General features: G+C 52.1%; 1 protein-coding gene across 1 annotated transcript in view; it reads left to right on the forward strand.

The window, feature by feature from the left end:
* ABCC1 (ATP binding cassette subfamily C member 1) overlaps nucleotides 1–27,003 on the forward strand; it is a 131,070-nt gene that overhangs the window by 84,904 nt on the left and 19,163 nt on the right. The window contains exons 13-20 of the mRNA XM_047714454.1: nucleotides 3,250–3,396; nucleotides 4,999–5,086; nucleotides 6,747–6,822; nucleotides 9,004–9,130; nucleotides 11,660–11,836; nucleotides 13,582–13,749; nucleotides 15,871–16,054; nucleotides 25,380–25,470. Of these exons, the coding sequence (XP_047570410.1) occupies nucleotides 3,250–3,396; nucleotides 4,999–5,086; nucleotides 6,747–6,822; nucleotides 9,004–9,130; nucleotides 11,660–11,836; nucleotides 13,582–13,749; nucleotides 15,871–16,054; nucleotides 25,380–25,470 (1,058 nt within the window). The remainder of the gene's footprint in view (nucleotides 1–3,249; nucleotides 3,397–4,998; nucleotides 5,087–6,746; nucleotides 6,823–9,003; nucleotides 9,131–11,659; nucleotides 11,837–13,581; nucleotides 13,750–15,870; nucleotides 16,055–25,379; nucleotides 25,471–27,003) is intronic.

Here is a 27,003-nt window from a genome sequence, read left to right on the forward strand (position 1 = left end):
ATGGTTCATTTCTTTGCCACATTTCTCAGTGTGGAAGCACTATTAGCTCCTGGAGTGGGACACTTGTTTTTCATTGTTTGCAAAAGCTTTTTACATCCTTGACTCTCACCCATCACAAAGCTGTGGCAGACCCCAGGCCCCCTTCTTTACACTGACCCCACTCATCTCCACCCATTCCCAAATACCCCTTCTAAAGAGAGTTCACTTAATACCTGTTTACCCTAGACCATGAGTCTCAGGAACGCCAGGCCTGCCTTACTCTTCAACACACAGGGCTGATACACAGTAGGTGCTCAGTTAATCATTGATAAAGAATGGCCTCCACTTCTGGAGAAGCCAGGGCCATGGAACTGATGGGCCACGTGATGTTGTTCCCTCTCTACACATGCTCTGTGCTGTCAGCAGCTGCCCTGATGATGGCGTTGGTGGGGTGGTGTGTTCTGGTGGCGAGATGCCTGCAACCTGATTTTCCCCACTGCTGAGGAGACACCTCTGAATTTGTTATCTTCTATCCCCAGCCACATCTAGCCCCTACCCACCTATCTGTTTATGTGTCCATCTGTCCATTCATCACTCCACAAACATTCACTGAGGATCTGGCCATGGTTCAGATTTCTGTCTGTACTAGCTGCAAGCTAGTACAGACAGAACTCGCTGCCCTCATGGAGTGGTCATTCATTCTAATTGGGAGAGACAGATGATCAACATTAGACATAATAAATGCGCTGGATAGTGTACAGTTAGTTGTAAGTGCTATGGAAAAGAAAAAGATTGAGGCCGGGGTGGAATAGGTAGGGCTTACAGTTTCAAGTAGGATGGTTAAGGGCATCACTGAGGAGGTGACTTGAGTAAGGGCCCACAGGGGAGTGGGAGGAGCACGTGCAAAGACCCTGTGGCAGGACAATGCCCACCCAACGGAGGCCAGTGGGGCTGGAACGGGAGTTGGGGGGAGAATGGCAGGAGAGGAAGGGAAGAGATTTTACAAACCAGATAGGCCCTGGGGCTGGAGTCAAGACTTTGGCTTCTGTGCAAAGTCAAATGGACTGACTTCAGAGAGGCGGGGTTTTTGTTCTTTTTTTTTTTTTTTTTAGTGAGCTATAATTTACCATTTTAAAGTGTACAACCCAGTGGTGTTTAATATATTCACAAGGTTGTGCAACCGTCCCCATTGTCTAATTCCAGAACGTTCCCATCATCCCAGAAGGAAACCCTATAGCCATTGATGGTCACTCCCCATTCTCCCAGCCCAGGCACACTCATCTGCTTTCTCTCCCTGTGGATTTGCCTGTTCGGGATATATAAGTTGGAATGACCCAGTACGTGGGCTTCATGTGTTCTGGCTTCTGTTTCAGTGAGCATCATGTTTACAGGGGTCATCTCTGTCACAGCAGGTGTCTGTGCTTCCTTTTTTAATGGCTGAATACTATTCCTTTGTGTGGAGATACTTGGAGCCTTCTGAGTAAGAACACCTTCGGATGAGAGGCTGGTGCGTCACCCGGCTTGTTAACGTCAGGGCCAGAAAGGAACCAGCTCTACCCCCCAGCGCCTTGCTCTTGGAACCCAGTTAATAGATTCTCTGGAAGAATGGACGAAGGAGTTTGGACTGAGTCCTATAGCCAGAAATGAAAACAATGGCCATGTATTACATTTTACTGAGCCCTGGGTAGTGTGTTAAGCACTTCGCAGAAGTGCCTGATTTCTTGCTGCTGGCCACCCTGCGATGGTGTATCTGGATTCGCGTTTTGTAGAGAGGAAAGCAGAGGCTTGCTTGGAGAGGGGAGATGATGTGTCCAGGCTCCTACAGCTGATATGTGGCAGAGCTGTTGGTTTTGATTTTTAAGCTATGTTACCTTCCAGTAGGTAGTAAGGAAATGAGAAGGCTGTGACCCCTGCGCTGTGGCCCTGTGCTGGGCCCTGCACTGGGCCACAGCCACACCGGAGGCAGGGCTCCAGTGCCAGACCCTGACTTCCGGACATATCGGCTCTGAGCTCAGAAAGGTGGGACCTGAGCAGTTTATGTCCTGCAGAGAAAGCCTTTAATGGCTCTGGGATCCTGGGGCTAATATGGGGGACGGGGACTGGTGTGCATCTGTTGAGGTCCAAGGTTGTCCAGATGGCTTCTGATAGCATGTTCTGGGCAGTCTTTGTGGGATGCCTGCCATTAGCCCCGCCTGGCGACACCTGGCCCCTGTCTGTCCCCAGCGGTATAGGAGAGGCACAGGAGTCTGGCTGTTGATATACTACCTCCCTCCCAAGCAGAGCAGCCTGACCCCAGATTATTGAGACTGTCCTCCCTTTCTCCTGGCAAGGGAGATGAGGAGCCATTGTCTCAAGCATCAGAACCCAAGTTCCGGTCGGCTGGGAGCCTGGGTGGTTAAGTCCCAGAAACCACCACAGGGCTTAATGCAAGTCTGACTTCGTGAGGAAGGGAGTACCTTTGTGTGTTAGTTTTGCTTGCCCTTTTTTTTAAATTTTATTTTTATTTTATTTTTAATAATGTTCCTTTCCTGGGGCTATAAAATCATATATTCTATGAGCTAGAAGGAATTTTAAATAGTGCCATTAACCATTTGCGTCCAGCCCTGTTTCACAGATGAGATGTGAGGCATGGGGAGAGGAGGTAACTTGCCCAGGGTGTTCCTGTATGCCCGGGATTGTTCAAGGCCCTGAAGATAACCTCTGTGTATAAAACCAAGTCCCTGTCTTTGCGGAGCTTCCGCCGTAGTCCAGGAGACAGACAGGACATGCACATGGTGGTGCTATAAAAGATCGTGGTAGTTGCTACAGAGAAAAATAAGCCAGGATAAAAGGATGGAGAGCCAGAGCAGGGTTGTTCTGGGTGGAGGGGCAGGGCGACCTCTCCAAAGGGTCGGAGGGAAGAATCAGGCCACCATCTGCATGGAAAGGTTGTTTCAGGCAGAGAGACCACAGGGGCAAAGGCCCAGAGGGATTACACTGGGTGGTGTTGAGGGATCCCCAGCATGTCTGTCCACTGTGATCTGGAGAAGGTTGGCATAGAGGCCAGGACTTGGAGCTCCCGGTTGCCCATTTATCTGGTACATTCTTTGAGTGTTTAGTGAGTGTCTCCTATGTGCTAGACACTGCCTTAGGTGTTTCCTGCTGCCTCCAGGGGCCTGTTGTGGGACGGGGTGGGCTCAGACACACTGCGGGGTCAGGGGGAGGGCAGCTGCTCTTAGGGTTGTGTCTGTGATGCAGGGACACAATCAGTGCTGGACGCTCTGCTTACAGGTGGCCCTGTCTACATTTGCCGTCTACGTGACCATCGACAAGAACAACATCCTGGATGCCCAGAAAGCTTTCGTGTCCTTGGCCTTGTTCAACATCCTTCGATTTCCCCTGAATATTCTCCCCATGGTCATCAGCAGCATCGTGCAGGTACAGGCGAGGCTGGAGGGATCTGAGGGAGGGGGTTCTGGGGAAAGGAAGTAAAAGGGCCTACAGATCCTGCTCCATACAGCTCCCCCTTTATTACCTGTCCCACCGTGCCCAGTCGGCTGGACGAGGCTCACACCAGTGGCTTTCGTGCTGTTTTGGTCATGCCCCCAAAGAAAGGAATACGTTACTTATTGACGAGGAACTCACACTTGAACGTACAACACAAATACTGCATGCGACCAGGCTTCCCCAAGCTCCGTAAGGTTCTGAAATACTTACCCTGTTCGAGGCGGTCTGTTCCTCTCTGCTCCGTCGTCCTCTACTTTTTCAAAACTGCGTTTCTTGACTTACTAAATTGATTTCACAACCCACTGATAGACCTCAACCCACTGCTGGAAAAACCCTAACCTAGATCCCCCAGAAATCCAAAAGTCCATGGCAGTGACTCTATAAGGTGAGGAGACTGTCCACTCGGTCACACTTTCACTCCATGTGAAGGAGCTCCTGCGCTTTCCAATGGGAGGGATGTTTTCGTCGTCTTCTCCCCAACATTTGAACGCATTCATACTGAAAACCCAATTATCAGCCACACAGGCAAATGAACCTTAAGATTTGATTGTACAACTCTGGTTAAAAAAATAATTAAGCAAATAAAACCCCTTTTTGTTATGAAAAATTGCAAATGTGCACAGACCTAGGGTGAGAACAAACAGTGTTAACAAACTCCATGTAGCATTTACCCAGGCTGGACATTTTGCCACACTTGGCTCATCGAATCCTTCTTCATTCTTCCCCTTTCCTGCTTCCTTTCTTTTCTTCCTTTCCTTGCCAAAGAATTCTTTTCCTTCCTTCATTTTTTTTAAGATTCTTTTAAATTTTTAAGTAATGTCCACATCCAACTTGGGGCTCAGAGTCATCACCCCAAGATCAAGAGTCACGTGCTCCACCAGTGCAACCAGTCAGACTCCCCTGAAGAATTTTAAAGCAAATCCCAGACCTCTTGACATTTCATCTGTAAATATTTGAACGTGCATGTCTTCTGTTGTTCAGTGGTTTTGTGTTTTTGGTTTTTTGGGGTTTTTTTTTTTTTTTTTTGCTTCAGTTTATTTGTAGGAGATAGAATTGATAAATAACATTGTGTAAACTTAAGGCGTATCCAATGAATGACCACAGGAGTGTTTGCTGACACCTCTAGCACATTGTTCGTTTCCTTTTCCTGTCGGGAACCATGGAGAGGCTGTCTCTTGCCGTCTCTTGGCTCGCAGCGTGTGGGAGGGCGATCATTCAGCCGTAGAGCTCCCGGGCTTCCTTCTCCCTTGGTAGCGAGCTTGTACCCCTGCGTGTGGTTATTGTTTCTGAAGTCCCTTGTCTTCCAGGACAATCTCCCTGCCCTCTTTTTTAATACCCGTGATGGGCTTTGGAAGGAAAACAAACAAGAACCCAGACCTGTATGTGTCTCATTCTAAGGGATGCTCTTACACGAAACACGAAGCTGCCAGGGGAAACCTCCAACTGCTAGCCTCGGTCGTTTTTTGTTTTTTTGTTTTTTTTTTTTTTTTGCAAAAATGCTTTTAAAAATAACTGCAGTTGCTTTCTGTGTAGGCGAGTGTCTCCCTCAAACGCCTCAGGATCTTCCTGTCTCATGAGGAGCTGGAGCCCGACAGTATCGAGCGAAGGACGGTCAAAGATGGTGTGTGTACCTTGGGTCCCTCTGTGCCCTGAAGGCTCCCCTCAGGTTGGGTGTGAGGCCCCAGGGAACAGGAGCTCTGCGGAGCCGGAGCCGGGTGGGCGTCAGGGCCTTATCTTGCACATCCCAGGCTGGTGAACTTCAACTTCTGTTTTCTTGGTGCTTTCGCTAAGAGGCAGCCCGTGGGGTGGGGCCTCCCACTCAGGGGCCCGTTTCGGGGTCAGATCTTGACTCTGTTCTGGCCAGATGCGCAGGTGCAGCAGGGACACTGGAGACTAACCAGCTCCAAGCCACCAGCTCTGTGTACCTGGGCAGGTCAGTTGTCCGCTCTAAGCCTCGGTCTCCCTATCTGGGTAATGGGAATGAAGGTATCTTTCTTTGTCAGGGTGTTATGTGGATTTTTATTGGTAGACTTCTTTCTTTGCATACCACAGGGCTGAGCTTTGGGACCGCCCACGGAGGTTTCAGGTTCCTGGAGCTCCTCCCAGCACCCTGCTGGTGCCCTGTTGGAAAGCCCCCAGGCCACCTGGTGCATACCAGGCCTCAGCACCCCCTTCCTAGGCTGCTTGACTTTTTGAGATGCTTATCCACACTCCATGGTTGCCAGACGGGGCACCTTGGCGGCTCTCAGCCGTGTCTGGTGGTTTTCTAGCTTGTCTGACTCAAGTGACTTTTCTTAAATTACTTAAATAGCACCTTCCCATTTCCTCCTTCTTCTGTGGGTGTGGGTGAGGGAGGGAAGGTCAGGTTAACCAATAACTGCCTCCTACCAGAGGTTTTTGTTTCTTTGGTGTGCAGGGGAATTTCTCTTTCTCTTTGATAGCTTCAAAACACGCCCATCTTATCTCTAGGTGGTTTTAAGGAGGCTCTTACTGAAGAGTCAGAACTCGTTTTTTTTTAAGTTTTTTTAAGCGAGGGACGGGAGGTAGAAGGAGAGGGAGGGGAGGGAAAGTAAATGAAGACAGAGGAGCCTGGAGCTTAGAATCCAGAGCCACTGCTGTCGGTAGAAGGCCGGATTTGTCTAATCGTTCTTCCCTTCCTCATTCCCCCCACCCACCCCCCCACGCCTGTTTCACAGTCTGCTTTTTCACAGTGTGACTGGTTTTTCAGAAAGACTGACCTGTTGTGATGTGAGCCTGGCACGAGGGAGAAGGGATGCAGGGAGAGGCGTTAGGAGACAGCCCTGCAATCCGAGTGCCTTGGCCCAGGACCCCCCCTTGAATGAGAAGGGAGGGCTGAGGGGTGGTGAGGGCCAGGGGCCAGCCTGATGGAGAGAAGTGCTTGTTCCCCTTGACCCTGCCTTCTGCTTGGCGCCCCAGCCAGAGTTGCCCAATCCTCCCAAGGTGGGGTGAGGGAGGCCCTGGAGCCTTGAGTAAACCCCAAGGAGTCCTCCCGCCTCTGCCAGATGGGCATCTGGGTGGCGCAGCCGACCGGCGTTCAGGGCAGAGCCCTGTTGTGGTTTCTGTCCGCTTTGTGGGGCTGGTTGGGGTTCTTTAGAAACCAGGAATGATGTAACAAGATAATGCGCAAGTGCAAGTGTCTAACATCTGGCCCTGAACTAAAAAGGGTTAGAAAGAAGAAGAGAGCTTCCTGCTGACGCTCAGCCTCGGGACTTCTGTCCTTGCCTTTGCCTGACATACTGTTTGTTGCTGGTGCTTTTCAGGCGGGGGCGCGAACAGCATCACCGTGAAGAATGCCACGTTCACTTGGGCCAGGAGTGACCCTCCGACGCTAAGTGGGTAAGCCAGGATGTAGAGAGCTTCGAGGCGGTGGTCAAATGTAGGTTGGAATTCCAGCCATACTCTCGTTCTGTGACACTGAATTGGTTGCCTTTCTGAGCCTCAGTTTACCCACTGGGAAATAGGTCAAGTCATACCTTCTTGGGGGAGCAGGTGAGAGTATGCTGGCACAGAGTGTTCCCTTGGATAATAAATGACAGAAATGCTGCAGAGGTCGGCTTAGGCAACAAATGGAAATTTTGGGGTTGTGTCACCGAGTGCCACACTCAGGTACAGTATGATCCAGGGACTCAGTGTCATCAGGATCTTCTCCATCTTGTCTCTTTTCAGTTTCCCTTTGTGCTGTTTCCTTCTCAAGCTGCCTCTTCCTTCGTGACGGCAAATAGCCCTCATTGGCCAGGAGTGTACCCCTTAAGCTGGACTGGAGACCCACCTGCCTCTTATTGGTCTAAATTGGGTCATGTGTCCCTCTTTGAGCCAATCACATGCCAGGAGAGACAGAGCACTCCCGATGGGCCAGGCTGGGTCTGAGGCAGTGATGCTGCAGGTGGTGGCGGACAGGCCTGGGTCTACTGAAAGGAATTCTTTGCAGCAGGGATTTGCTGTGGGGATGGAATTGCTCTTAAGGTCCACGGCTGCCTCAGTCACCCTTTCTTGCCATTTCCTGGTCTGAGACCCTCCCACTACCCAGCCCTTATTTTCCAAAGTGCACAGTGTCCGGGGAGTTGATCTGGTTCCCCAGGCCACTGGTCAGGGGCCTCTTACTCCTTTCTGCCTTGCTTGGTGGCTCTTTGAGGCTTCCTCAGAGGAGTCCCCAAAACACAGGGATGGAAGGGACCTTTTTAGGACCACATTTATTCCCCCTGGCCCCTTAACAGTTACCCCTCCCTGGGTGGTATTAACTCCCTGGTTGTGTATTATCTCAGAAAGAGGGGACAGACTCTTTAGAGAAAGGAGTCTTTGTAACACCTCCCTTGCAAACTCCTGGTGGGACAGTGCGCTTGGAAAGTTCTTCCTTATGTCTCACAACTCCTGCCTGCTTCAATTTTACCTTTTCTCTTTTGTTTCTTTGTCTCTCTTGTCTTTTTGTTCTAGTCACCCCCATCCCTCCAATCTTGAATTCCCAAAACCTTTCCCAGTGCAAACCTGTCCTCTCCTCAGCTATAACAATATCCCATTCCCACCTGGACAGTCACAGCTGCCTCACTGGGCTTTGTGTTCTGTTGTGGTCCCATCATCCGGTCCCCCTCAGCCCAGGACAAAAGCATACTCGGTGGAACCGTGCAGCACTTTCAGAAGCACTAACCAGTCAGTGACCGCGGAACGTAACAGCATTTCCACTAAGAGGTTGAATCATAATAGCGTCCATTGAAAAGCATAGCTAAAGGAAGGAAACCCAAAGAGGCCCTGGGCTCAGGGTGCCTGCCCCTCCCTGGGTGCATGGAATTAGTCCCAACTTGGCAGCAAGCGACAGCCCCATGTCCTCGGACAGGCAGTCTTGCTGGCGGAGCGTTGATCTTACTGTACTTGGCATTGCCGTCTTTGAGGGGGTGATTTCTCTAGAGACCCGTTTCTCACACTCATTCATCTTTGTCAGGGCCCGAGGCTTCAAAACCCGAGGCTCCCATCCCCGAGGTGTGAGTGTCTTAGCACCGCGAACTGTGATGTCTTCGGGTGTGGCTGCCCCCTGCCACCTCTCCGGGACACCAGCCTTACTTCCCCCTGCCTCGTCCTCTGTGGTGGGCGTGTGGGTCCCTGACCATACCTGTTCTTTCACACCTTCAGGCCTTCTCTCCCAGTTGTTCACAGGTTTCCGTGTCTGGAGCTGCTTCCTTTTTCCCTTAGAGTTCACACTGAGTGAGGTGTCTGTTCCTCTGGGCACCTGCATTGGCTCCATTACTGTGACCTGATCCCCCCACCCCAGGTGTCTCCCGCTGCCTCTGCTTCTCTGAGACACATCTGGATCCCGGCAGCTGTCTGGAGCCTCACACACCTCAGCCCCCCGAGACCAGTCACTGAGTTTAGCTTAGTGGGGGAAATGGCGGGAGTAATTTCCAGACTTTCAGGGCTCGTGACAGCCCTGCCTTCTGCCTCTCTCCGCTCAGGGTACATCCAGCTGTGCTGGGCCGCCACCTGTTCAGGTGAGGGCGAGGCTGAGGCAGAGCCTTTGTGTCATTTCAGCATCACCTTCTCCATTCCGGAAGGTTCCTTGGTGGCCGTGGTGGGCCAGGTGGGCTGTGGAAAGTCGTCTCTGCTCTCAGCACTCCTGGCCGAGATGGACAAGATGGAGGGATACGTGGCTGTCAAGGTAGGACGAAGACCGGGTGGGTGGGGGGCCGCGGGGGCTTCTGCCGGCCTGAGGGGAAGGGCGAGCGGGGTGCTGTGTTTTGTTTCACGACGGCCCTTGTGTAGGAAGTGAGAGCAGCGAGGAACTCCCTCTGTCTCTCCCGTTCTCTCTGCCCTTCTGTCTGGCCCCTTGGAAGGCGAGAGTTGATGCCACTAATTTGCTGCTGTATCCCAGCACCGAGACTAGTGCACAGCAAGTAGTAGGCGCTGAGTAAACACTGAGTAAATACACGGATGCTCCCTGGTCCACTCGTGGTCACTCGTTCTCTCCCCATCTGTGGCACTTAGTGTGCATCTCGTGGTCCCTCTTAAAATGTGAGTCTTTCTGGCTTGTTCTTCCTGTGCATGGATCTCTTTTTGTATCTGTGTTTTATAAATGTAGCAAAGCTTAACATTTGTTGTGTCTTTGGGACAGTTTGAAAAGCTGCTTTAGTGAACAGATGAGTCTCTTTGGCAATCAAGAGCCTTGTTTTATGCATGTGGCTTATTCCCTACGGAGGACTTCACTGGTATAGAAAGCTTACCTCCAAGTTTTGTTGATCCAGCCTTTCCAGGAGTGTGGTCTATAGCAAAGTCACCTTGCAGTTTGGGTAATAGACAGTTCTGGGCTCCCACAAGCTTGGGAAATACTGCAAACTCAGATTCCCTCCCTCTCAGAGACTCAAACATTCATAAAGCAAAGGCTCTGAGAAGTCCCTCAAGGAGAGGAAAACTTACTAAACTTCGGTTAACCCAGTGTGTCCCGGAGGTATTTGCCCGTACTCTTCCTCATCTGTTCAACAGCTGTTTGCCTCCCCAGAAATAAAGTCTCCCAGAATCTGTTTATGGAGTTCTTATTTAATAGCAAAATCCTTTCTTTGTTTACGTGAGGCCCTTTAGCCCGGCATGTGTTAGTAGAGAAGTACATGTTAATAATTCTTGGATCTAAACTGGTGACATTTAGCTGTTATTTTAAGAAATGCGCCATCACTGTTTTCAAGTACACGTTACTAAAGTGAGATCAGTGAACAGTGAGACTTTGCTCGACTAAAGAAAACTCCGAACCATCCACATTGTGTTGTTTCGTTAATGAGTTTCTACCCACACAGCACTGTTGACCTTGCGGGCTGGATGGTTTTCTGCTCTGGGGGGCTGTGCTGTTCATTGTAGGATGTTTAGAGCATCTCTGACCTCTACGCACTAGATGCTGGTAACAGCCTCAAGTTGTGACAACCAAGAGAGTCTAGATGTCAGATGTCCCCTGGAGAGCAGAATTGCCCCCAGCTGAGAACTGCTGTTTTAAAGTCAAAAGCCTTTAAATACAAAAATGCTGGATCTGAAAGTTGAGGGAGGATTCACTGAGGATTTGGTGTTATGGGCTGACAGATTTCTAACTGGTTGTTTTGCTGCGCAAAGGGGCATTCTAGAAATGTGCTTGAAATACTGATTTTTTCCAAATTTTTTATTGGGTGGAGCATGTGCACACCATGTCTGAATGGTCTGGGCTCTGTGGTGAGGCTTTGTGACCTTTTGGCCTCTTGTAAGTTACGGTATTAGAGTCAGCAGTTCAGTTATTTGAGAATGAAGATTGAGGTTCGGGACATCTGGGTCCCACTCCCAACCTTGTCCCCCTAAAATTCCCGTAGATAAGAATCTTCACTTGTTCCTCTTTCCCTCCCAGTAAAACCCGCACTCCTCACCAGGACCCCTAGCCTGGTGCGACCGGACCCCTGGTCTCCTGCTCGTTCCTCCCACCACGTTCCAGTCACACTGGCCTTCCTGGTCCTAGGACGCACCAGGTTCTTCTTTTTGCCCGTGCTGCTCCCTCTGACGGGATGCTCTTCTGCCTCGTGTTTGTCACACCAGCATATCCTCACCTGTCCATCCTCATTTAAAACTTCCTTCCTGAAATACATGAAGCAGATGCCCTCCCCCGGCCCTTACTCTCATGACATTCTTTGTAGTTGATCACATGGGTATGAACACTACACTTTGAAACAGACGATTTTGATACTACTGAAGTCCTTGCCTCCGTGTCATCGGGGAATTCCCCCAAGGAATTCTTCCCTGATGACCAAAACTAGGTCTCCCTCTTTAAAGGACTCCTTGAAGGACTCCCGCGTTTTCCTCTCTTAGCATTTAGCGTAACTGTAATCAAATGGTCTTGTTTTGTAATCATGTTAGGAACTTCTTATTCTTGGGAAGCAAGAGTTTCGTTTGCTGCTGGAGGCACTCAGTGAAATACTTAGTAAACGTAAAACAATAACCTCACCAATGTGGATTTGCACTCTTGAATTCCTGATACTATAGTCCGTGTCTAACCTGGCATGGGGTCTGATCCCAGCTCTGGCATCCAAGACTGTCGTGACTCCGTTTTTCCCACCTCCTGAAACAGTGGGTGTGATGAAAGGATCTTGGGAAGTAGGGCCCCCCTAGTGGGTGGGCTGGCTGACTGCCGTCTTATTAACCAAGGCTCTCTGTCTGTTTGCTGCGTTCTGTCTGTGCCTCCTAGGGCTCAGTGGCCTACGTCCCCCAGCAGGCCTGGATTCAGAATGATTCTCTCCGAGAAAACATCCTTTTCGGCCGCCAGCTACAGGAACGGTATTATAAGGCCGTCATTGAAGCCTGTGCCCTCCTCCCAGATCTGGAAATCCTGCCCAGCGGGGACCGGACAGAGATTGGTGAGAAGGTCAGTACGGCTGCAGCATGGCCCCTGTAGCAGCCACAGAATTTTAGGGGCTGATGTTAAATCCTTACTCTTCCATTTGTGGGCGTGCGAGTTGACTGAGGGTGGCTGATCCAGGCTGGGCTCAGCTGGGCAGCTCTGCTCCACAGTACAGGCCCGCTGAGCTCGGTTCCAGACCGTGGGCTTGGCTGGGGTCTGCTCCACACGTCTTCCTGCAAGGGGAAGCTCTTCTCATGGTGACTGCAGAAGCCCAAAAGAACAACAACAACAAAACCCAAACTGCAACCCCCCCAGTAGTGTCCTGTAAAACATGGTTGTTTTCACCTGATTGAACTGGAAGATAAGGGACGGTGAGGTGCACACTACCTTAGCAGCCACGTGACCTCAGAGTCACATGACAGAGGGCACTTTACAAGGGGGGGGGTATCAGTGATTCAGAGGGCCACAGTCCCCTACAAAACAAGGGTAGTAGTAAAAATAATGATATAGTAGCTAATGTTCAGCATTTACTGTGTGCTAGGTCCTGTGGTAAACATTTCGTATGCATTCCATCTCTACAGCAAGCCCATGAGATGGGATTTACTGTTGCTTCCGTTTCATGGTTAAGGAGGAAGAGGCATAGAAGGGCTAAGTGACCTGTCTGAGGCCCTTCCCACCTCAGGGCCTTTGCACAGGCTTTTGTCACCCAGCGAGCCTGTTCCAGCACTATGCTGGTTATCTGGTATGCTTGGGGAGTATGGATGTTCCACAGCAGCACCAAGGAGCTTTCCTGACTCTTTAGTTACAAGAGGGTGGCTCCACCAGCTTCCTTAGTTGCCAAATGATTTCTTTTATTTGAGGGAAATCTACAGCTCCTTGGAAAGAAAAAACAACTGTTAGCAGGACTCTTTGGGTTTACAGTTAGCAGAGGAGCCTGGGCTAGTTGTTGTTTTAACCCAAGTGTCGTCTTCTGTCCCTTGGAGACTTCTGATTCTCCCTGCCTGGGTCCCAGTACCAAAATATAGAGGGAGAGAATATGATTGGGTCTGGTGTCTGCCCCTGGGCCAAAGAGCTGTGGCCAGAGAGGCAATCCAGGAGAACCCTGGCTGCCAGGACCCCAGCTCGGTGCCTAGGAAGGGCGGGCATCTCTCAAGAGAGACTGGGCAGTTAATCAGTGGGGGGGGGTCCCTTTGATTCCCCAGCCACATACGGAAGTAACATTTGGTAGGCTGTTGCCGGAGAGAGGTCTGGGACTGCTGCTGTGTGCTCCTTGGAGTGCTCCCATGTGAACTTGAAAGCAGTGCCCTTCCTCCTGGAGAGTGGGGCTGGGTTTTGGCACTCCCAGAGTACAGCCTGCCTCGGTTCTGTGTGGTTTCCAGTGAGTGATAGATCAAAGCAAGCTCACAGAAGTGTCCACTATTAACTCTAGTAGCGGCAGCGACAATAGGGTCAGTACCGCATCTCCTGGTGCCTTCCTTATAGACCCCCATCGTTTGCGGCCACCAGCCAGCCTTTGCTGAATTGCCACTCTGTGCTGGGTGTCTGCTCAGCAGCTCGTAGAGGCTAGACCCCATGGCATTCCTTGAACCCAGGTCATGTAGATACCATCTCATGCTGTGGCCTTGGGCTCCAGCGAGAGGAGGCCAAAAGGAGGCGGTGTTGTGCTTCAGGGCCACCGGCCTGGGTCTGCTGCGTCCTGAGTGGGGCTCCCCATCTGCAGGTTGCAAGGCTCCCCGGGAACCCCACCCTTCTGCTGTGTCTCTCCCCAGGGTGTGAACCTGTCTGGGGGCCAGAAGCAGCGAGTGAGCCTGGCCCGGGCCGTGTACTGTGACTCCGACATCTACCTCTTTGACGACCCCCTGTCAGCAGTGGATGCTCATGTGGGAAAACACATATTTGAAAACGTGATTGGTCCTAAGGGGATGCTGAGGAACAAGGTATCTGCTGATGGGGCAGGGCTCAGATATCTGGCCGTCTCACATCTTCACTTAAGTCAGAATGTTTCCCCTTGGGGAATCCTTCACTTCCCACTTTCCAGGATTTTCTTTTTTAAATTGGACTTAAGAACACATTTCTAATGCTTCCCTTGGATACCTTCCCAGGACAGCCTGCTTGCTTTGTCTTTGTAACGGGATGTCCTTGACACTGACTTGCGGTCCTTGTCTCCATGTGGCCAGCGGAGGCCCCTCTTCCTAATTTAATTACAGGGCTGGCCTACAGAGTGAAATCCCTTTCCCTCTGACTGAGCAGGCAGCTCCCCCTTTCCTGCTGAGGTGGCCATGGGCTGAGGCACAGAAGTTGGGGGCACAAAAACTGCTTTAGCACTGTAACGTGACAGGAAATGGATCTTCTCTTAATGATGATGATTGTTTTTAGGGGAATTACAGGGTGGTTGGGAGGGAGCACTGGTTCTTTTTTTTTTTTTTCCCCCCTTCCCCCTTCTGGAGAAAGAAATAACACACATGCCCTTGGGGAAAACAGATGAGATTCAGAAAAATACGAGAAAAACACACAAGCAACTGTGCACAATTGGGATTGTGCTTCTAGAGATTTTCTTTCTTTCAAGTCTTAGAAGGTTTGTTTTTTTTTTTAAACTTTTTTTGGTTAAGATTTTATATATTTATTTGATACAGCAAGAGAGGGAGCACAAGCAGGGGAAACGGGACAGGGAGAAGCAGGTCTCCTGTTGAGCAGGGAGCCGGATGCGGGGCTCAATCCCAGAACCCTGGGATCTTGACCTGAGCCGAAAGCAGACACTTAATGACTGAGCCACTCAGGCACCCCCAAGTCTTAGAAGGTTTCATATCATGCATATATATATATAGTAAGCAACGTGCTGCTTAACCTATTGTAAGCATTCCCATATACACCCCAAAATTCTGTATAAATGTAATTTTTAAAGAAATTTTTGGGGCGCCTGGGTGGCTCAGTGGGTTAAAGCCTCTGCCTTCAGCTCAGGTCATGATCCCAGGGTCCTGGGATCGAGCCCCGCATCAGGCTCTCTGCTCAGCAGGGAGCCTGCTTCCCACACCCCCCCCCCCCAACTCTCTCTGCCTGCCCCTCTGCCTACTTGTGATCTCTCTGTCAAATAAAATAAATAAAATCTTTAAAAAATTTTTTTTTTGTTATCAGAATGATACATGCCCATGGTACAAAATCAAAGGGTATGAGAATATATGTAAAGTCGGGGGGGGGGTGTCCCTCCCTTCTCCTGCACTCTAGTTCTTGCTTCGAGAGCAGAGCTCAGTAGTTTGGTTTGCTTCCTCATTTTGGACCACCCTTGAGCTAAGAAAGGTCTTCACATTTTTCAGTGGTTGGGACAAAATCCGAAGAAAAATAGTCTTTTGAAACTTCTGAAAATGAAAATGGCATTGAACTGAAATGCTGGTGTCCGTACGGAAAGCTTCACTGGGGCATGGCCAGGCCATCTCTCCCGTCTTGTGTGCGGCCGCTTTCCCGCTGCGGCAGCATAGCCCGGTTGTTCCATCACGACTGGAGGCTCCAGAAAGCCGATCGTATTTACCATTTGGCCCTTTAAGGAAAAGTTGGTCAACTCAAGCAGTTTGCTGAGTGTCCTTCCCAAACTTGACTTAATTGGATAAAATACACATGCGTGTATGAATTTTGTAGCGTCTTTTTTGGGGATGCTTACTTTAAACAAGCCATTGCATGTGAATTGTTTTGTATCGGCTTCGTTCTTTTATCTGTCCGCTGTGCCTTCCCCTCATCCTTCAAATTGTCATCCACAGATCAGCTTCTCCATCACCCTTGTTAAAATTTAACCCCTGCCCTCAGCCCTTCCCCTTTGCTTCGTGCAACACCCAGCACGCACTTTGTCTTACATCTCTCCATCCTTTCTCCCCCTGACCGTGGATTGTGAGGCCGGGGGCCCGTTTCCCTCCCCACTGCCCCCCACCTCCTGGCAGGCATGGTTCGAACGGAGGCGCCCACAGATCGGGGCGCCCCAGGCGCTCAGACTCAAGCTGGGCCGGCGAGGTGTTGGGGGATGCCTGTTGTGCCCGGGCGCTGACCCCTGCCGGTCCCCGCTCTGCCCGCAGACACGGCTCCTGGTCACGCACAGCATCAGCTACCTGCCCCAGGTGGATGTCATCATCGTCATGACCGGCGGCAAGATCTCGGAGATGGGCTCCTACCAGGAGCTGCTGGACCGGGACGGCGCCTTCGCCGAGTTCCTGCGCACGTACGCCAGCAGCGAGCAGGAGCAGACTGAGCAGGATGAAGGTAGGACCCCGGGGTGCCTTACTGGGCCCCCTACTGCCTCCCGAAGGTTCCCCCAGTCCCCCTCCAGCTCGCCTCACCAGCCCCTTCAGGAGCTCTGAGGAAGGATCATCTTTCGGCTCTCGGGGCTGACTTGAGAGAGGGGGTCCCAGTGCCCTACGGCTGCGGTGGCGGACCTGGGCCCGGGTCCTCATCCTTCGCTGCAAGGTGGCTTTGGGGCAGCCGAGCTTCAGGGTTCTCGTGGCAGGAATGGGGACAGTGATAATTACAGTCCTCCTGGCTCCCAAGAGGCTGTGGGAAGCAGTGACGTGTGGCATTCAGAACAGATGCTGGGGCCGGGGGACACCTGGTGCCTGAACGAGTGTGTGGGCTGGCAGTTGGCGAGACTGGATTCGAGTCCCAATGCTCCTTTTACCAGAGTCCTCCAGACCCTTCTGAGCCTCAGTTTCCTCACTGATAAAGCAGCATAATAACAGGACAACCTCCTGGCATTTGGTGGAGAGTTAATGTGCTCGATGTGTTCCATCGAGCCTTGGGCACGGTGCCCGGTACAGAATGTCCTATGCACGGCAACTGCTGTCTTAACTCTCCTGGGAAGAGTGCCCATCATTCACCCCCACGCACGTGGCACCGGCCAGGTCACCACAGACCTGCCCACCCCCAGCCGCACCCTGTGTGCTCTCCAGAGCCAGCGCTCGGCAAGCCGGGGCCTCGCCCTGTCCTCATGTGGAGGCTTCTGTGGTGAGACTTCTAAGAATCTTTTCTCTCTTCTCAGTTGGATTAAACTTCAAGGGCTTGGTTTGCAACCTTCAGGCTGCCCTGTGTGTTCCTCAGTCAGACGGGAGGCTCAGAGGCTCCTCCTTTCTTCTTGGAGCTCTTACCCCACAGAGGTCATCTGACACCTTTTCTACTTTGTCTTCAGTTGTCGCTGAGAGAGGTCATAGGTCCTGCCCTGACATCCCGCTTCCGGGAGCTCATGACAGACTCCCTGAGCCTCCGAGGCATGTTCCTTTCATACTCCATCCCCAGGCAGGTCTGTGACTGTCCCCAGGGGCAGGGCTGCAGGTGTTCTGGAAGTATCTGTGATGGGATGCTTGCTGAGGGCTAGCCGGGTCTCCTGTTCTCTGCGAGAGTTACCTCCTTGATGCCTTCCAGCAACTCAGGAAGGAGTAGAATTGTTATTCCCAGCTCCCTGGTGAGGAAGCTGAGGCTTAGGGAAGCTGGTCCCTTCTCTGCCAAGGCAGCCAGGTTCCCGTCTCTCTGAATGGGCCTGGTTGCTGAGAAAGAGCCATTTACGGTTCATCAATATAGTCATTGAGCCAAATTTCAAATTTACTGAGCACCTACTGTGTGTCAAATGCTTGTGTTCTTTGCCTAGGGCTGCTGTGACAACGTAGCACAGACGGTGTGTCTCACACAACAGAAATGTAATCTCCCACAGTCCTGGAGGCTGGAAGCCCAAGACCTGGGTGTTGGCAGGGTTGGTTCTTTCTGAGGCTCGGAGGGAGGGTCCGTTCCACGCCCCTCCCCTGGCTTCTGCGGGCCTGTGGGCAGTCTCTGGCCTTCGCTGGCCTGCGGAGGCATCACCCCCAGTATCTGCTTCATCTGCACAGTGTTCCCTGTGCGGGAGTTTGTCTCTGAATTTCCCCTTCCCCTCATGACACCAGTTATGTGGGATTAGCCCCCCCCCCCCCACGACCTCCTTTCAACTGATTACACCTGCAGATAACCTGTTTCCAAATACAATCACGTTCTGAGGTCCTGGGCACTTCAGGCTTCCACATAGGAATTTGGGACAGGGGTGCAATCCAGCCCGTGATAGTTTCAGGGAGACAGAAGTGAACGACATCTAGACAGATCCCTGTCCTCAAGGAGCTTAGAATCTGGTGGGAGAGAAGGACAAGAATGAACCAAGGAAGTACTTTCATAGAGCGTGAAGTGCTGTAAAAAAAAAAACAAAACTGCGGATGATGAGCTGGGGGCTGAGGGGCTGGCACAAGGCAGCCCAGGGGGCTGGTCAGAGAAGCCCTTTTTGAGGAGGGGACAGTGGCCTGGAAAGGAGCCAGCAAGGAGAACATCTGGGGAACCGTGTTCTGATATCGGAACAGCAGGTGTACAGGCAGGCCTCAGGCCTGGTGTGAGGTCAGTTTGTTGAAGGAAAGAAAAAGAGGCCAGTGTGGCCAGACCACGGTGGGCAGGCGACTTGAGGGGGGAGGTGGGTCTTCAGGGTGAGGTGTTTGGGTTTTGGTCTCCAGGCAGTGAGAAGCTGCTGAACATCAGAGACAGGGAGCAGCTTGTCCAAGGATGCATGGTGGCTGCTGGTGGGGTCGGGACCTCAAGTCTGGCGTCTAAGCTTCAGTCTTCTGCTCCTTCCTCCAGTGGTCTCCATGTCTGCCCCCGGTGGGGGTGGGGGCCTCATTCATTCCTCTGCTCTGGTTTGCTGCAGGGGTCCTAGTGGTCTTTACTAAGTGCTTCATTGAGATGGAGGTCACAGAACACACAATCCACACACTTAAAGTGTTGTGTGATTTTTGGTGTGTTCAGTGTTGTACAACATCACCAGAATCACCTTCAGAACATTCTCGTCACTCCTCCAGGGAACCTCATAGCCGTTAGCCATCCCTGTACATTTTCTCCTGGCGCCCCACGTCCTGGGCACCCATGCATCTCTCCCTGGATTTGTCTGTTCTGGACATTTCACATAAATGGACTTCTAGACTGTGTGGTGCTCTGTGCCTGGCTTCCTTCCCTCCGGGTGAGGTTCTCATGGCTCACCTGTGAGGTAGCGTGTCTGTGTCTCATGTCGTTCTGTTGCTGGGGCCTACCGCGCCATGTTTTGTTCTTTCTTTCATTAGTTGATGACTGTTCGAGTCGTTTCCAGTTGTGGCTGGTACAAATTGTGCTGCCATGAACGCTAGTGGTCTTAAAAGCAAAGCATCTCTTTTTCCCAGCGTGAGGCCAGAAGTTTCTTTGGCTTTTCATTCCTGATCGGAATGAGTTCCTGCATGTCTGTGCTTTCGTGCCTGGGGAGTTCTGCCTTAAGTCTTAACCTCCTCCCTTCCTGCTGCAGAGTTGGCGCCTTCTGATGGTCAAGCCGAGGTCGTGCTGGGGAGGGCAACCTCAGGAGCACTGTATCTTACAGACTTGCTTCGGTTGGGTGAAAATGACCCTGGGTGCTTTCTCAAGCGACATGTCTGCGTTCAGCTGAATCTTCCTCCCAGAATGTGTGGTCTGTCTCCCTTCTAGCCTGGTGCCCAGGGAGTGTCCTTAAACTCTGTTGACCACAGATGATTTCTCTCCCTTCCCTTCCTCTGTCATTGCCAACAGACCCGAAGCAATTGGTACAGAACCACAGATTGCTGCCAGGCCTTCCCCCCCCCCCCTTTTTTTCCTTTGGCCGCATCAGCACTTAATTTGGCAACGAAAATGCCATCCACCACCCTCGCACTGCCATGGGGTCGTTTTCCCAATCCAGCCACACACAGCCTCGCACACGAGCCCTCAGCCTGTGGGTCTGAACCCAGACTGGGCAGCCCCTTCTCACTCCAGCTCTCTCGTGAGGCCCCCATGACACGGCTTGGCATCGGGGTCCACTCTTGTTCCGCTGCAGCCGACCGACTCCCAAGAGCCAATGACCTTGGATTTGTTTGAACCACATTTTTGGCTTCTCCTAAAGGGGAACTTTTTTTTTTCCCCCTTGTTGGATTAATCAGGTCTTTTTTAGAACACCCAGGCTGAAGGGGGAGAGTGTTTGGTTTGGGGGGGACTATTCCCCCACCCGGGTAGGGAAGAGCAGATGTACCAGGAAATAAGCCTGGAATGGGGAGATACTGATCGCCCCCCTCCCCAGGTGTACTTATTACACTGATGGGACGGAAACTTTTTTTTTTTTTTTTTTTTTGTCTTTTTGTCTCTCTGGGTTTTTTTTTTCCCCCAGGTGGCAAAGCATGTTACATATTGACTCATTATCCTTTGTACTCGGAAGGTGAGGAACATTTATTTCTCTTTACTCCGGTTTCTTTATTAGGAATGTAAAGTCTGGAGCAGAGGTTTTGATCGGGGTACATTTTTGCCTCCTGGGACACGTGGCAATGTCTGGAGACATTTTTGGTTGGCGGGGGGGTGGACTGCTGGCACGTAGAGGGTAGAGACCAGAGATACTGTTAAGCAGCCTACCATGCACAGCACCCACTCCCCGCCCCCACCAGAAAGCAGAGCGTCTTTAGTGCTGAGGCTGAGAACGCTGCCATGCCCCGGCCTCGCGGTGTCCCAGTGCCTCCCTGCGGTCTGGGGAGAAGGACTGTTAACTCTGACAGTGTGCCCACTTCTCAGACCCGTGCTCGATTCATCTCTCAAGCTCGTGACTGATTTTCTGTCTTTCAGATCTTTGCTGAAAGATTTTTTTTCTTTTTTTTACTGATCATAAAATCAGCCCGTGCTTGCTTTAGACAGTTAGAAACTGCAGAACAATGCAGAGAACCAGGAAAAAGGCTGTCTGTCCCCTGGCCTACCCGCTGGAGGGGCTGTCGGTGTCCGTCCCGCCTCGGCCTCCCTCCTGAGAGGACTAGCATCCCGCTGCGCTCTCAGCCCTCAGTCCTGCTTGCTTTTCTAACCAGTGGGTTGTCAGCACCTCCCCCCATTACCAGGATCTGTCATAAACACCGAACAGCTGTTGAGAGTCCTTCGTCCACACAGCACATTCCTTTAGGCTGTCCTCAGTGGCCGTATTTCTTCCACTTGAGCATGGAGAACTTTCTGGGCCGCCGCGGGTGGATCGGGCTGGGTGATGCAGCCGGTCAATTCCGTTTTTGGTCAAAAACGAAGCGTTGACTGTAAAGCGGTGACTTGGATTCTTCCCTTGAGGGAGGCTGGCCTTCTGGCCCATGCCCAAGCAGAGTTCCAGAACCTTCTTGAGAATAAACAGCGAACTCTGAGGTGCTGGCTTTGAGGGCCAGTGACTGGCTAGACACGGAGACCCGGGAGTGGTACTTACTAGGTTCAAGAGCAGGGACAGTGCCAGGCTTCTCAGCATGACAGCCTCACACCTGGTACCTGGAAGCACTCAAGAAACATTTATTAGATGACAAGTTTTGGGCCTTTGCTTTTAAAAAACAACAACAAAAAAAACTTAACTGTTGTCTACCATCCCTCAGCCCCTGCCCCCTTCAGTTCCCCCTTCCTCTGCTTTAGTTTTCTTTGTAGCTCTGAACATTGCCCGACAGCTCATTGTGGATCTCTTCTGTTGTGTGTTTTCTCTTTCTCTCCCTTGAAGTTTAAGCTCCATGAGGGCTTTTTGGTTACCTCTGTATCCCCACGACCGGAGAAGAGTGCCTGGCACATAGTAGATGCTCAGTATAATGTGTGATAATAAACAAATGAGTACATTATGCCTTGATTATTTAAGACATGTTCTATGTAAACTTTGGACATTAACACAACTGTGTAAATACTCAGGTTGGAAGAAAATATGCACTGATATTACCATTTCTCCAGGGCTGGTTTAGAAACCGGCTTTGTGGGTGTGGGCTTATGATGGCATCATGGTGGCCCATGGGGTGCCCGTTGTAGCACTGGAAGGTCAGCTCTGCTTGTTCACTTGGCCATTCATTTGTTAGTCTGTCCATGTGCGTATCAGGTTTATACAGAGTGCCTGCTGTGTGCCATGGGGAGCCTGATACTTGAGCCACTGAGTGAAAGGGTTCCCCTTGGATTGTACAGTGAACATCCTGTGCAACCACACATGGCCATCTGATGTGTCTGGGGCTGAGAATAAAGTAGAGGGTAAGACCTACTCTGTTTTCAAGAGCTCACAGACTTGAGGGTGTCTCCCCTCTATTGGGGGAGACATATGCCAAATAACCAAGGGTGCGGTGGTGCTAAACGCAGTGATGGAAGCAAGCCTGGGGGGCTGTGAGAACCCTGAGAAGGCATCCTCATCCCAACCTGGGAGGGCCCAAGATGACATCTGTGCCAAGCCACCTTCTCTTCCCCTTTTCTTGGCTCCATGTGCGTCTGGCTCAGAAGGCAGCATGCAACCCAGGCCCCTCTCATAAGCAGCATCTGTCATCAAAGATCTGAAGGCTGTGAGCCAGAGCCAAGGCCTGTGCTGTCTTGTCTCCCAGCCACCACATTTGCCCTGCCCGGCTGTAGCACTTGACTTTTTTCCTTCTGCTGCCTTGAAACCAGGTGTAGAGTCTGAGGGTTGGCCTGCATTTTTCTAGATCATATTATGTCTAAACACATTTATCATCATTAGCGAAAGAGCTGGCCCCGTGTAGTGTGCTTGTTGGGATCATCCCAGCACGTGTGGGATGGGGATACTGAGGGTGGCAGGTGCTTTGGCCATCTCTGCTCCTCAGCCTTAGGAGAGGACCTCCATCCATCCCATCTGGGCATTTAAATGGCGGTTCCAGGAGGGAGTGTTGGCTTGGTTCTTAATATTTTCCTGGATCTCGTGAATTCTCAGGTGGCAAAGTGGTGGCCGAGGTGGGGGAAGGTCAGTGACCCGGGGGTTACAAGTAGCTGTGCTTGCAGGAGGAGGATGTGGGCAGACTGGGCCTGTTGCTGCATGCTCAGAAAGAGGCCCTTGACCATCAGTTTTTCTGTCCCCTTCCATTCATCCAGCACTTCTGGGTACCTACTATGTGCCAGGCTTTGCAGTGGGCACTTGGGGAGATAGTCTGAACCCCCAGATCTCTTGTTCCTCAGCTGGGTGGCCTGGGCTAAGCTGTTCTGTAGGTCAGAGGGCTGTGATGAACATGCCTTGGCGGAGATTTTTTTCGCAGAATGCTTGGCACATAGTGGGTGGACAGTGAATGGCCCGCCATGTGACCATCACAATCCCCCTGTCACCTCCTGGGCATGGTCAGGACCCCGGCAGGCCAAAGTAGGACAGGGCAATGCATGCATGATGGAATCACTGCGGGTGGCTGTCGGCACATGGGGGGGATGGGGGTGGGGGATGTCTTCTAGCAGAGTTTCACTGTGGAAGGCTGTTCCGGCTTCCTCTGGTGAGGTGAAGGCATGAACCAGGCGCTGGAGCGGACCCATCCCTCCTACCTGCCGCAGCAGCGTGCGGCTGAGGGTCAGAGGGCTCTTTTGTAAGCCACGGAAGCCGGGTACTGCCTCTTCAACAAGGGTATTTACTGGAAGGGGAAGCAGATCACTCAGAAATCAGAGGCCAGACCGAATAAGGAGGACTCAGGAAATGGGAACTCTGGGAATCAGACACCTTTAGAACAGATCAGCTGGAACTGTCTTCGGTCCTCAGGGCCACTGATGGTTCATAGTCCTGGGGAAGGGGCTCTGATGGGCCGACCTTGGGTCTGCCAAGACTGTAGGAAGAGGGAAGAGCTGATTCCTTGCAAAGAAGGCAGACGGAGACCAATCCATGTTCCCATTGCCTTCTAGGATTCTTGGTCCGTCCCCTTGCAAAGAATTTTCCGGCTGTCCCTGCCGGTGTATCAATCTGTGGGCTAAGTGGGTGGAGAAAGGGGGTTATGGGAGGCCACTGTGAGGTCTCCCACAGACCTTATGGCTCATCCTGAGTGAGGAACAGAAGGGAAGCCTGCAGCTTACAGAGGCTGGCCTGCATAGCCAGGTGGGAGCAAGGAGCTCTCTGGAGCCCCTGCCATGGGGTTAGGTCTCTGGGAGATGTTTTCAAGCATCCCTGCCCCGGCACAGAGGGAGGTGGTCAAGGCCAGGCCTGGGCCTCCAGTGCAGTGAGCCCGGACCACATGCTTCTGCATGGAAAGTCCTGCTTGTTGTTGTTCTTCTTTTTGGTTAAGTTTAGTTCTCTTTTTTTCTAAATTTAAGCAGAAAAGATGCTGCCGTTAAAAAGAAACACATAAAGCAAGGAATCTCTATCTTGGCTAAGGCCAGAATTATCCGTAGAACATGTTTAATAAGGCGAGTAGTGCCAAGCCCTGCCGTGGCCTGTGACTTCCCAAGCGCCACATGTGGCCTCACTCATCCTCCCACTTACAAAGGGAGCAGCTGTGGTCACTTGCCCTTTGCACATGTGAAAGTTGAGTCTCAGAGATGTTTATTGCCTCCCTTCCACACACAGCTAGGAAGGGAGAGAGCACTCCATTCCTGACTGTGCTCTGACTCAGTGCGGGGGCCCGGCCTCCCTGCAGGCAGAGTCTGGCAGGGACCAGAGCCGGGCCAGGGGCATCCCCGGGTGCACAGGTGCCTGCGTCGTTCACAACCAAGATGAAGAATCACTGGTTCAGAGTTGCCCCGTCCCCAGCCGCCCCCCCACCCCATGAGACCCCGCCCTGCTGTCCGTCTTCTATTTCTTCCCGTGACTGTCGTCCGAAAGAGCCTGTCTTTATGCATTTGATATCAGTTCGTGTTCTGACAGCGTGTTCCCAGAGTCGCCCTGTCACTGCCAGAGCTGCTTATTAGTCCTCTTCTGGGACTTCTCCCCTACACACCCTCCCCTCCTCTTCCAGCCCAGCCCTGGGGAGCCCTACGCCACATCTCTGCTGTAGGCTTTCTCTCTCCTGGGACCAGTGTGAGATCAGAGCCAGGCTGGGGTAATGATAACGCACCCCTGAGTGGTTGGAATAATGAAGGGAGATGATGTGTTTCAGCAGAGCACGGGGCCACCACTCATTCAGTGTTAGCCACTGTCAGTGAGGTTATGGGGATGAGCATTGATGCTGGGGGCATGATTCCTGGGACTGGAGCCGCTGGCTGGCCGGCGTGCCTCAGGGTGGCTGTACCATTGTTGAGGGAAATGGCAGTGCTCCAGGTAACCTCTACCCCAGACTTCTGGACCTCCCCTGTGGTCTGGGTTAACTCTTGGCACTGGGCCGCAGGGTGGAGTACCCTCTGGGATCCCCCCCTGTTGGCTGACGCCCTTGTCAAAACTGGGGGGTGCTTGACTATCACCCTTGCTTGGGTTGCTTGGGGACCAGACGACTGTGCGCTCTTCCCCACCTGGCCCCTTGCATCCTGGCCCCTTGGACTAAGTTCTGTGCGGCTCTGATGCTGTCAGCCGAGCTGTGTTATACCTGGCGCCTGCCGCTGAGATAGCCACGTACTCAGGCCCAGCACCCGACCCTCCTGGGACCCTCGGGATGCTTGTAAGTCACTGTCTCTGCCCCACGGAAGCTAGCTGGCTCTCCAGGCCTCCTGCCCCTGTGCCGGGAGCCTGTCTGTGGCCTCAGCCAAGCATGTCTTGCTCTCTGAGCTTCCTGAGCTTCCTCGTGGCCAGGTTATCTGCCACGTCCCATCCAAGTGACGGGTTTTCCTAAATGCCTGTGGTTATTGGCGTCCAGCTCTGGAAACCACAACTTTCCCCTTTCCTCTCTCCTGCCAGGGTTGACAAGTGTCAGCAGTCCAGGGAAGGAGGGGAAGCAGATGGAGAATGGCGTGCTGGTGACGGATGTCGCAGGAAAACAGCTGCAGAGGTATGAGCAGAAGGGGATACCTGCTAGTGTGGACTCTGCAGGCCCCTGCTTCTGCCCCCTGCCTGCGGGGAGAGAAGAGGAACAAGGGGACCAGCAGCTTGTGTGACCTACTGAAGAATGCCCGAGTTCCCCGGGGTCCTGGAAGACGGAGGTTTTCTGCCTCCTTCCCCAAATTGCTATGGGGCCTCATGTTTCAGGAGCCCGAAGGAGGGTAGGGGGCCGCACTGCTCTTCTCGGGGGCCACGGCTCACACAGGCCTCAGGAGGTAACCGTCTGCCTGCACTTGGGACGCTCAAGGTCACTGCAAGAGGTGGGTCTCTGCTTAAGTCATTGAGAGGGGCCTGTGGTGTTCAGGCCTTTAGAGCCAGCATTTGAACCAAAATAGTCACAGTAGTAGTGACCATGACGCTGTACGCACCCTTCGGAGCCAGGCACGTTGCCAAGCCCTGTGCGGTCTCTTGAACCTGCAGGTGGTGACTCCTGTCTACCCACTTGATAGGTGAGCAAGTGGAGTGCTCTCCCCAAGTCATGCAGCCACACAAAAGCTGAACTTGGACTTGAACCCAAACCCTGCCTCTGAGCCAGCACTCCGAAGTTCTGTTGCTTTTGCTGCTGTAAAGGAGGTTGCTCTCAGCTAGATAATTAAGGATTTAGTGGGCAGCTTTCTGTGGACTTTGTGGCTTACCCGCTCTGTGCCTCAGTTTCCTTACCTGGTCTGTGGTGTGCCTACCGCAGAGGGCTGTGGCGGGGGGCGTCAGACTCCATGCATAGTGCATGTGACACACTTAGCACAGTACTTTTCTCCCTCAGCACCCAGTAGAGAGCACTCACATTAGTGCATGTGCTGGGGCTGCCTGCAGTTACTTCCCTGGTGTCAGGAGTTTTCACAGAAATGAGGCTGGGGACGAACCCAGACGAAACTGGCGTGAGCAGCTGGCCCTTTAGAACACTGCCCACGGTACCCTCCTAGAATCTGATTTTTTTTTTTTTTAAGATTTTATTTATTAGAGAGAGTGCTAGTGGGGCAGAGGGAGAGCACCTCAAGCAAACCTTGCACTTAGCACGGAGCCCGATGTGGGGCTCGATCTCAGTACCCTGAGATCATGACCTCAGCTGAAACCAAGGATCAGGCGCCCGACTCTGGTTTTTATCTTATGGGATAGGTGGAAATATTTCCCCCTCTGTTGGTGCACCTGTCAAGGTGGCGAGCTGGGTGTATGTGTGTGAATCACGTAGAATAGGGTCTCGCCCGGGGCGTGCAGGAGCACTGCCGGGATTCAGGCAGGTGGCCAGTGTGATCAGTCATGGTTGCTGTCTTCTGAGAATTTGCTAGGAAAACCGAGAAAAGACAGCACCTCCAAGTGGTTCTGGGACCTAGGGGCAGGTGACGGTGGGAGGCTGGCTGGGGAGAACCGTGGGTGGACTGAGCACAAGCACAGGGAGCACTGAGCATATCTGTTACTATGTAACAGATGACTTCGAAGTCTGTGGCTTGGGAAGTCTGGGCACAGTTCAGCTGTTTTCTCCACTCTG

Source organism: Lutra lutra, chromosome 18 (genome assembly GCF_902655055.1).
Source record: "Lutra lutra chromosome 18, mLutLut1.2, whole genome shotgun sequence".
NCBI lineage: Eukaryota > Metazoa > Chordata > Mammalia > Carnivora > Mustelidae > Lutra > Lutra lutra.